The 12,289-nt window shown below is 34.9% G+C and overlaps 1 protein-coding gene across 1 annotated transcript in view; it reads left to right on the top strand.

Annotated features, from left to right (window-relative positions):
- The window catches only part of LOC129224766 (chondroitin sulfate proteoglycan 4-like), a 270,210-nt gene that overhangs the window by 197,806 nt on the left and 60,115 nt on the right, over positions 1–12,289 (top strand). The window contains exon 2 of the mRNA XM_054859313.1: positions 4,257–4,420. Coding sequence (XP_054715288.1) covers positions 4,257–4,420 — 164 coding nt within the window. The remainder of the gene's footprint in view (positions 1–4,256; positions 4,421–12,289) is intronic.

Here is a 12,289-nt window from a genome sequence, read left to right as displayed (position 1 = left end):
AGAAATCACGAATAAATGGAGGTTTAAGTTCCTTGCTAAGCCACCTCTAGCATGAATGTACGATGTACGAAGCGATACAATCGGGCATTGAAACATAATCGACTCCTACGATATCTTGCGCCATCTCGTATCATAGTTGCTGTAAACGTGCCACTCATCCGATCAAACTCATACGTGTTATCACTCACGACGGGGCTCTCAGGAGCCATTTTTTTAACATGACAATGCTCGGTCACACACAGCAAGGGTGTTAAGGGATTTTTTCTTCCACATTATCACTTTTTCTGGTCTGCGCGATGCTCTGGTCTGCAATTTGTGACTTGAAACAAATCGAGCATATCTGGGATCACTTGAGACGGTAAATTGGACAGCCTATAAGTTTGATCGAATTAGTGGCGCATTTACAGCAACTGTGGTACGAGAAGACGTAAGACATCGTACGAAACTGCTGTACCTCAATGCTCGACCGTATCGATTCTTAAATTCCAACTAGAGGTGGCGCAACAGGGTACTTAAACCTCCATTCATGTGAGATTTTTCCAGTAATAAGTGATCATTTTGCTTTCATTTTGTAATCGTTTTCTAGTGCCAATGTTGCCATCACGTGTGCAAAATTTTGTTTCTTTCAGACTATTCCTTCTTGGTGTAGCAATTTTAATGACCAGTAGTGTACTTACATACATATATACGGGTAAACACGAGTTAATTCGTGGATATATCCAGTGCGTGTTTGGTGCGTGTCTACTCACGTATATATATGTGGAAGCAAGAGTATATACGTATGTATGTAAACACGATTCTATACCTGTTAGAGGTATATACGTACATTTACGTGAAAACACCAGTGCATGTATCCACGTATATCTACGAGTATATCCGCTAATATACATGTATGCTTACAGAGTGAAGCCAAGATTTTGGGCAAAATCTAAGTGGTGTGAAAGGGGAGGATAAGACGCAAAGAATTATAAGGAACTTATGGTCGCTGACGCACTACATGCACAAAAGATCATAAACTGATGTTAGCAAAATAGGTCACAAATTTGTTACACAAAGATGATTTTACCCGACATTTAGTTTTTAAGAAATATTTAGAGCAGTTGTTAAAAAGTAAAGCCCGTAGTAGCTCTAATACACACATCGCAACAAAGGCGCAGCGACTGATGAAAGTTTTTCAAAAGTCTCGTAATTGCAACAGAGTAATTGCGACAAATGTATTACAGATGCCGGCCGCAAAAAAAAAAAATGCATCAATTACTTTAAAACTTTCTTAAATCGTTTTGTAAAATTGTCTTTTTGTAATATATTTGTGACCTGTTTTGCATCCATTAGTTTCTGGCTTTGCGTGCATGTAGCGCGTCAGCGCTGAGTTTGTGGTCATATGTTTCTTATGATTTTTACTTCTTATCCTCCTCTCTAACACCTTTTAAAAATTTGCTCAAGAGTTTAAATTCACCCTGCATACATGTATATCATATACTAGTATGTAAGTGTCTGTACATACGCGCCCAGTACGTACGCTTATCTACCTGAGTATATAAGTGTTCGTATATGTACAAGTATAAGCGGGTATATACGTGTATAGTCGAATGTATATCTGTATAGATATAAAATACTACGAGATACCCAAATACGTGTTTATTGGTGCATTTATGTGAATACGTATATATACGTGCCTACAGGAGTATATGCGAATGCATGCGCATATACTCATATATTTAACCTTGTTTACTGTAAAAACAATACATATTTAATTTATATCTGCCTTGTACTTAAAGATTAAGTGACTTTAGAAGAACAATATTCGTTAAGCCTAATAGTATGACCACTTTACCCCATCTTACTAAAATTGTTCTAAAAAATTATTCAAAATAGATTCAGCTAACTGCTAATGAGTAAGAGTTCATGAGACATGTAGAAAGTTTCCTGCGCAGTCAAACTGTTCATAATTCTAACAAACAAAATTTCCCAAGGAAGTTAAAAAAGATGTTTAGATTTTAAAAAAATTCATAATCACACAAAATATTTTTTTTTACCAAATAAAATTTTGCCAGTTGTAAAATTTTGTATTCAAAATGTAGTTTCTAACTGCACTACTCTAAAATAAAATTTTCACATTCTTTCGAACATTTATTTCCAAGTTATAGCCATTAATTTGAATTATGACTACTTTACCCCATTGACCACTTTCCCCCACCAGACCCTAACAAATATCCATACATCCATACATTCAGACAAACTTTCGCATATATAATAGTAATAAGATTTCATTTTTATTCCTTCATTTAATAATTGTGTTATTTTGTTCATTCATTTATTTTCTCATTCATTCACTATTTTATTTGCTGATTGATTTTTTCCCATTTGTTAACTTACTTATTTATTCGTTTAATTCTTCATTTCCTTTTCATTCATTCATTTTTCTTTTATTTACTCGTTTATTTGATCAAAAATATCTTTAACGTTCGAACAGAAAAGGTACAAATTTACTACCAAAAAACAAAAAATAATATTTCCATGCCAGTTTTATTATAAAACATATTGTTTTTTTTATGTACCTCAATTTTCAGAACATATTTCCAATTTGTTCATTTGAAAAAAATTAAGTTATCTTAACTATTTCATTTTGCCTTACATACCCCTACTGCTCCTGAATAGATTGCATACAGGGCCAGATTAAGGCATATCCATTTATCTCCAATCTTGGGGTCGCCAAGTGACTGTGTTAGTGCATTGGCGATTTTTATGAAAAGTTGAATTTTCTTCGTGAGTGCGTGTGTTTTTAAGAATTAATGATGCTGATCAGAATTTTTTGAAACTAGTGTATTTATTCAAATAGTGACAATAGGGAATATTGTTCTTTTTTTTAATTTCTTTTATGCTGTCGGACGTACTGGTGAAGATTTTTGGAACTAATCATGATGGAATTTTCCGAAGGAGGTCGATGTTATTTGAAAACGCTCATATCGCCATGCTACCGGGGGCTTTAGGGAATATTTTTCTTCCCCAATAGTACAGTTTTATGTACTATTGTCCTCATTAAAATGGAAACTGAAAAAAAAAAAAACTGTTGTGCTTACTCTGATTTCAATGTCATTTTTAATCCGATCGTTTGTATTTTAAACAGGACCGATAACGTTATTTAAAAACTGTTGAATTCCTTCCGATGGAGTTTTAAAGATTTGATGTTCTCACTCTAAAGTGACCATTTTGGAAGTATATTGAGGTTAGGATTTGTAGTGACCGTTGACGCTGTTTTGGGAATAGTGCCTGTACAATTTTAAGCGTCTTTCTCCTTATTTATTCATGAGATACTAGCGTCACCTTATTACTTTTCCGGCGTAGCGCTGAGCTGATTTAACGGGGTTTATTATTAACGCTTTTAAATGAAATGTTTGATTTTATTTAAGAACTGTTGACCTTACTCGAATAGGAAATTTTTAAGAATTGCCCGTGCTAACTTCATTTTACTTCTATACGTTTTCCTGACTTGTATTGAGTGGTAATTTGTTAACTATTTGACCCCTGCCTGTATTGACTATTGACCTGAATCGATTGGCAAAAGCTACATCAACGCGAAGGAAGCCGCGTGTTAAAGCGAGTAAAAAAATAAGTTTATTTTTGAAAAAACTGATGTACTTAATTACATTCAAATTTGCTTGCAACTGGTGTGACGTATGTAATTAAGTTAGGAGCAGAGGTGTGCACAGAAATTTTGGGGGACGTCACAAATGAAGTTAGGGGTAGGGACGTCACAGAAAATTTGGGGGCCGTCACAAATGAATTTGACGGGCCCCCTTCATATTATTTACCCGTCGTCCCTATATATATTACACGCCTCATTTAAAAAATCTCGGGCCCCTTTTAGGCTCGGGCCTGGCCCAACAGGTGTTCCTTTTCCCCCTCCCCCCCGTGCACGCCCCTGGTTGGGGGGGGGGGGTGGATATTAACTTCCAAGTTGAGTGGTTCGTAAAAATCTGCGGTTCTGCGGTTTGGGAACCACTAGTCTGCAGATTAGATAATCCAAAATTCCCTTCTTAGTAGTTAATAGAAATTTTCTTCATTAAGGTTAAAAAATAAAATTTAAAAAAAATGTCTAGCAGAACTACCTTAGAGACAGTCTAAAGAGAAGTTGACTCAGTATTGGGCCATTTTCTCTGTAACAGTAAAGTCTTGATGATACAATGTTTGTTCAGTTAAGATTTTGCTTCGTTATTAGCCATGCATTTATAGTAACGAATCAATTTGTATTTCAGCTTCTTTCTATGGATCCAGTTACTTAAAGGTTCCCTTGCAGGATGCTCAAAGCACCACCTACATCTTTTTCAAGTTTCGCACCTACAGGCCCAACGCCTTCCTTTTCCTGGCTGCCGGATCGAGTGATTACTGTCTGATCGTGTTGGAAAACGGCGAAATACAGGTGAAGCTTTTAACTATTTTTATGGCAGTCCTTGAGAAATTTATACATTTTCATGAAGTACTCCAACCAATGAACGAACCGCCCATGTGATGGAACATTTTATTCTCTTTTTCAAATAAAGATTCAAAAGCTTTTTTTTTTTATGACGTATTTTACCCCAAAAAATGAATAAATCTAAAAGCAAAGTACATATCTGTATACAGGGTGTTCCGTTATAACCTGCAAGATCTTCATTTTTGCAACTGTTAGTCCCAGATGTATCTTCTAATTGCAAAAAATGTTCAAAATCAGATGTAGGGTTAAGATATTGAAAGTTTGAAGCAAAAATAAAAATTAGTCAAAAAATACAAAATGTAACTTTTTCTTCGGAACCCAGGTCCACTAACTTATGTTTAGGGAAATAATCTCCATTGAAAAATAATTCCAATACAAAAAGTTAGAAATTAGTACGACTAATATTCAGCGAGATATTCCAGTTTAAAGTTGTAAGGGACCATACAGAAGATGAAATTGGAATTTATCGCTCTTTCAGAAGAATGACAGGTCGTCAAAGTAAGAAAACAAGGTATTTATCTTTTTCATTGCTATTCAAAAATAAATGCAAATGTCATGCCGCGATACGCAAAAACACACTACAAAACCTCAAATTATTTGAATTGCGTATCACGGCATGACATTTACATTTATTTTTGAATAACAATGAAAAATATAAATACCTTGTAGAGATCATGTTGGGAACACCAATGATAGAAATACGTCCAGAACATTCTTCTCTGACCCTGTAGCAGCTGCTCAAATTAAAGCAATCGATAGAAATTCTTTTCATAAGTTCAAAGTGATAATAGAAAGACAGTCTAGTGGTCACAACATTGATGCGGAGAACTTTTCAGTTCACATGTGCAGAACTACTAACTTTATTTGCAGCTCTAGATGGTTGGTATTCAATGCCATCGACTGTACACAAAATTTTAATGTGTGGTACTGTTGTCATTTCACAATTTATTCTGCCAATTTTAAAGATCTCAGAAGAAGAAGCCGAAGCTCGAAATAAAGTTTAGGCGTTATAGATAAAACTCTTCTCGCAAATTTTCACTCATTCTGTGCGACAGCCATGCAGTAAAAAGCTTCTTTAACAACTTCCAACCCTTAATTTAGCAGCAACAGACTTCAATCATCTATAAAAAGAAAGTGAGAGAACTTTCGCTGCAGTGATGCTAAAGAAATGCAATTACGTTTCACGAAATCATTAATTAGTTGCCAATAACAACACCGATACTTCCTTCCAAAAAAATTCCTGTTGTTGACGAGGAATTCGCGTTAGCTCTAAAATTTGTTACTCCGCGTTATAACCCTTTCGCGTACGTCGAATCGAGACGTTGCGGGAGTCGAATGTATAGAGTCTAGGCGCATAAGTACGCAGTCCTCTTTCAGTATACAGTGGTGGTAAAAAAAATTGCATCACCCGCGCCGCAAAGGAGAGGAATATCATCCCGACTGCATTCAACACACAGTCAAGCATCCCGTATCCCAGATGATTTGGGGCTGTATTTCCGATCAAGGAGTTGGTGGGCTTCACTTTGTGCGAGGAACAGTAAACGCTCAGGAGTATATTGGGATTTTGGAGGAGAAATTGCTTCCTACTATCCGGGATCACTTTACTTCAGTTCCAAACGTCATTTTCCAGGATGATTCTGCTCCGTGCTTTAGGGCAAAACTGGTAAGTAACAATTTTAAAACCTTTATCCTGCCATTAGACTTAAATTTACATGGGGTTAAGTTTTTTTTTTTTTTTTTCCTCTAAACTCGCACGCAGGTTCCGAAATGGAAAAATGAGCATGGGGTCAGCGGTTTGCCTTGGCCCGGAAACAGCCGCGATCTACGTAAACAATTATCAGATTCCTGCTGTTAAATGTTTATTTCATAAGTTTTGCGGAATTTCACATCATTCATCGTTAATCGGTCGATCAAAACTTCTCACATAATCCCATTGTTGTGAAAATGCAAGGGTGGTACAATTTTTTTTTTTTTACCAGTACTGTATGAGCTGAATGGCTCATCGGATAGAAGATAGAAGAAAAATAAACGAGTAGAAAAAGTAGAATACTGAATGCTTCCACTGAGTGGACGTGTTCATCTACTGGGCTGCTTCCACATTTTTCATTAAAATAAAGTTTAAAAAAAACGATAGCTGGCAAGTACGGCTAACAGAGGCAGTGAATCTGGTTTAAATGAAATTCTGCTGCAATTATAGTATGTTTAAAATCGTTTTTTTTTCTTTGTGGTTTGTGAAACAAAAAATGGAAACTTCCTATTTAAATTAGAAATAGAAAAGAATGAAAGATTTTTAAATGTTTCATTAGATTACTGGCACAAAAAGAATGTGATTTTGTTCTGAATTATTGGAACAAAATTGACAAAATTCGACTTCGATGCAATGTGCGAGTTATATAAAAACAAGCATGGCAAAAGATTTTTGAAAAAAATACGAATTATGTTGAAAAATTTAAGTTTTATGATAAGGGATTTTGTGCTATTATTTTCTGCATCAAGAAAGCAAAAATAATATTCTAGATGTAAGCGTTTTGACTATCTAAACACAAAAAAAAAAAAAAAAACCCACACTGAATGTTAACTACTTTAATTTCATTACGTTTATGAAAGTGGGACGTTGTTTTCTGCCATACCAATTTTTTCCTTTTCTTTCTTTTTTTTTTTTTTTTTTCTTTCGTCTTCTGAGAAACGCAAGAATTATGTCAGCGCGTACATTTTAATTGCATACATAGTTCTTACGGCACTGTAATTAAATTAGAAAAAAAAATTACGTAGTGTTTAGCATTACTTTTTCATGACTTCCCAGCATTTAAAACTCCTATGTAGGAAGTAGCTTGTTTTGTAGGTAATTATTTAAGTAAAATGTAACACGATTCCAAAGTGAATTCGAAAAGAAATCAAAAATATGTATATTCTTATCGTGCACTTGAAAACCACAGAATGAATGAGAGTTTGTCTTGTCTAAAAAATAAGGTAAATGAAGAACGCACGCATTTTGGATATCTCGAGTTTATTTATTCATTTATTAATTCCCCCCCCCCCTTTTTTTTCATTTTAAAATGACCTTTGTTTTCCAAAAGACTCAGAATTTCTGATAGTCGATTTGTAGAAGAGCTTGAGTACTCCCAGTTCAGTAATATCTATAGTAGCGGTAAAAAACCAACCTAGCAGCATTGTGAAGGCTACACAGATCCCAATTACAGCATTGGATCATTCCACGGGAAACGGCCATTTTGTTCCGCACGTGACGCTTCATATATTTCATTAAAAATAATACTTTAAAACATTAATTTAAAAAAGAATCTGCTTTAAAAAAAAGCAAACTTGTGTGTGATTTCTTGAGCAAAAAATTTCGTCATTACCTTTTACAATTATTACTTTTTAATGAAATATATGAACCACCACGTGAGAGGCAAAGGATTGACTTAGAGTCGCTATATAGCTGGCCGACGCATCAGCTTAAGTTTAGCCATTTTGGTTCTGATTTTTCATTGTTGCACTCCTAGGGTTACCACAGCAAAGTTTCGGATTTCGCCAAACTTGCCGAAAATATTATTTTATTTAATAAACAATTCACTGGCCGCTAATAATTGCTCAGTGAACAATCACTAAACACGCCAGAAAAACACTCCATTACACTCCAGAAAAGACAACCACTCAAACACGCGCTCCAATCCACAATGGCTAATCTTAAGCTGATGCGTCGGCTCGTATATATAGGGGCCTTAAGTTGACTGCTTCGTAGAATGGCCCCGTTGCGTAGTTGCCAGGTTAGGTTTGTCCCAACTATAGATTAGCTAACAAAAATAGCTGAATACACATGAGAAATCGATGGTTATGTGCATATAGTTTCATGAAAAGCTTAGAACTGTAAGGTTTTCTGGGAACCCCGTCATATTGTAAAGGCAATTAGAGGAAAGAATTATATTCTTTCACTGAAATTTTCAGCTTAAAATTTATGTAAAAGAGAATCAATGTGCAGGCGCCACGTACTTTTATATTATTAATCAGCGGCTCTCTACTTGGAGGACGATATTTTGTTAGATTCTAGGAGACATCAAATATACATTGGAGAACGCATTTTATCATCTTAGCCTACACTGGAAAATCATAATTGCAATAGTACTTGAAAGTCTCTAGAACTTAATCAAAATGAAGGGTAAATGGTTTTATTGTGAAATATTGATTGTTGAGATCATCTTTTTTTCGTTTAAGGTTTTTTTTTTTATTTATCAATCAATTATTTATTCATTTGGGAAGGGGCAGTGAAATATAAAAGTAAATTCAGATGACTTTATTTTTTACCCGAAAAAAAAAGAAACGAAGGAAAATTAAAAAGAAAGCCAAGGCGCTGTATACTTTTCATTCAAAAGAAATAATTGCAAACGACTTATTTTCGGTAAAATATACTTATTTATTTTATTTTGTTTTGTTTTATTTCTCCTTTTACTTTTTTTTTTTTTTTGATTCTGTCAAAACATTTTCACAAAGAAAACATCCCTTTTGCATTGTTTAAAAGGTTCTGCTACTTAATTTGTTTGTTTATTTATTTATTTATTTTTTACCAATTCAGACTCAGAACATTACGTTGGGAACAATTTTTTGTTGATTTTATTCTTTGACTTACGTCTTGTGAAATTGGGCACATAAGTTTTTCAAAAATTCATAAATAGATTTAAAACGGTTCTAATAGCAAGGTCACTAACAGTATATCGCCGCTAATGCACTAATTGAATCGCTGATTTTGAAAAGGGCGTTAGTCACCATTTTTGACAAATCGAGATAATAATGGGAAACGGTACTGTGAACGTAAACCTACTAAATGAGATTAAAAACGGCATACGTTTGTATGAAAAGTGATTGAGAAAAATGAAGGGGAAATTTGCGATGATTATGAAAAAGGCGTTAGTCATTGAACTTACGCCCTTTTCAAACTCATTAGCAAATTCTAATAGATGTCGCTGGTTGTGCAAGGTGATATTTTTTGTTTCTCTTGTATTAACAGTGTTTTAGGAACTGTGTGGGTAATCTTCCGTCACTGTTTCGCGATAGTGCATCATTATTTTACCAAAATTACGTAGTCATTATCTATGTTGTTTTGGTTTAGATATTTTTTTTAAACATTAATGATGGAAAAAGTAAATGAAAAAAAAAAACATAAAAAAGGAGTCAGAAACATGCTTTGATTCATTTTTTCCAGAGAAACGTGACGGTGTCCTTGCTAATCTGTACTCTATGTAATCAAACACAATACAAGACGTTTATTTTCAATCCCTCGTTGATCACCATGAAGTCGAAAGACATCGTCCCAGAAAAGAGAACCACGAGTGAGGCAGTCCACTTTGAGCTATCATGTCATGCAGGGCTCCCAAAAAGTATCTGTTTGTCAAAAGGTTTTTCTTAGTCTTCACAGTGTCTCCGAAAAGAAGCTAAGGCGTTTACATGGATTGTTAAGAGGAGGAGACACTCCAAGAGAACTGCGCGCTCAAGCTCCTAGACCAAATTTTTAAGATTTTCGCAATTGAAATCTACAGAATGGTGGAGTATATTAAATCATTTCCCACAAAAATGTACCACTATTCCAGCAGAGAAAACATCTAAGTCCCTGATAAATATCATGCATTGATTCTGGTTACCAGAAAGGATCCCTTCACTGTCAAAGTGCTAAGCCCCAAAAAAGTCAAAGATTTTAGTCCATGGTGGCCAGAGTTTATAAGAAATCCTGCGTCCCTTTGAAAAAGACCTGCCCGGGCCAGAAGAGTGATCATCGCGATTTATTCTCCGTCAGTTCCAACAAGATGTACGTGTTTGGTTCTTCAACACCTGGGATCCTTATTGCTTTTGACCGGATTGACGGTCCTAACTACACCAGTTACAAACTCCTGAAAGTCAAGAACATCCCCGATCTACCAACTACGCCACCATACACTCACTGATCAGGTGCCCATCAATGAAAAGAAGTTGACTAACATTAGAAAGCTCATCTTTTACATTTCCAAATAGCACCATCGATTCTACAAAATGATCCCCTCTTGGAAAAAATACGGCTTCTAACAACGCCAACCAATTTGTAGCATTTATACAATTAAAAAATATCTTTAAAAAAGGTGCAAATAAAATATTTTTTTACTGCCAAAAACCGATTGATTTTGAAAAGGGCGTAAGTCATCTAATTTGTAAATTCGGTATTTCATCCAAATTAAAACAGAAATTAACCAAAACTTCACTGAACATATGTAAAAGCAATGCCTATGGAACGACTGCTATTGATTTATAATAACTAATTTGTAACTTGAGATAAACGGTTTTATCAAGTTTTCTCAAAATCAATTACTGGTGACTTACGCCCTTTTCAAAATAAGCGATTCAATTATAGTCGTACAAATGTAAATCCAGACGATTGAGGCTCACCGAAATATTACGATTTTTTTCGCATTTGTTTCGATACGCAACTCACGACCATTCTCGGGATGATTATATTACAGATACACTGACATGCATAGATATTAATGCGGGAGATTGCAGCTTTCACTTTTTACTTTTCAGAAAACAAAATGATTTCACATTTTCTTCTAAGGAGCTTGTTTCGCTTTCTCCCAAGTACAGCAGTATCAAATGCATTATACTTTTCGTGATCGGCGCATGTTTCGACCATTATTATTGAGTGACACAACCAACTGAAGAACATTGCCTGATTTTTAAGCAGCCATTTTCCAGGTTCGTTACTTCTAGTACAGTGCAATTAGACATAAACCTCAACATCCAAAGTAAAAGTTTCCCGTCAACTCCAAATTGTTGTATACTGTTCACAAATTGTTTAGTAAAATGTTACACCGTTTTCAGCGTCGGGTTTGGGGGGGGGGGGAGAGAAGTTGGTAAATTAGTGGTTTTTATCAGTTTTTTGGAAATATTTAAAAAAAACTATGGCGTTTAGCGCAAAAAGTGCAATATACAAAATAATCTACACTAAATTACAAACAAAACTAGTCGACCCGTGCGGAGCTCCGCACTGTGCTTCGAATCGTTTCATAAGGCATTTTGCTCTTTAAAAATTTCAAAGAAATAACATTATGAAGAAGGACCGAAAAATGTTAACGGAAAAAAGTAAGGGCACAAGAGAAGGCATGTAATCTGAGGACATCAGTAACAAAACATCGTTAAATACAACGTTGTGATAATTTGATCATCGCTCATCTTTTGGTTGTACGTATTTTCAATGCAAACATAAATATCATTAAAAGTGTGGCTGAGTGACTCGTGAAAAAGCAGTAATTGTTGCATGTGAAAAAACAGGTTGTGGCAAATACAGTCCTGCCCATGTGAGCATCTGACGGGGAAAAAAAGAAACATTAAAGAGATATTTTTTTATCTAGGATTCGAACTCGCGCCATTCTGATTAACAGTACAACACTCCAACAAACCTAGCAATTGCGCCTTCCTTTTTGAATGCTATATATTGAAGGAATGCGTGATAAAAAACAGCAAAAAAAAACATTTTTGCCGAAGAAAAAAAAATGAAATCATGCGTCTATGTTTTGTCATTAGCCAGCATAATACGATTTAAAATTATTCTTAAAACATGGAATTTGATTAAAGAATAAAGAAGATCTCACCTAGCTATTGAAACAAGCATTCTAGAGAAGTAATAAATTCGATTGAAATTAAGTGTTTTTCTTTTTGAATAGTGAACAATCTCATATAGCAGGCTACTTTAACCGTTACGGCTTAAAAGCCCGCTTATGTTTTTCTTTTAATCGGACAACTAAAATTCAAAACCAAAACTAGTTGAATTGAGTCCGTTTTTTAAGTGTAATTTTT

Source organism: Uloborus diversus, chromosome 6, assembly GCF_026930045.1.
Source record: "Uloborus diversus isolate 005 chromosome 6, Udiv.v.3.1, whole genome shotgun sequence".
Classification (NCBI taxonomy): domain Eukaryota; kingdom Metazoa; phylum Arthropoda; class Arachnida; order Araneae; family Uloboridae; genus Uloborus; species Uloborus diversus.
The sequence above is the reverse complement of the archived record's forward strand: the minus strand, read 5'-3'. Positions and strand labels throughout refer to the sequence as shown.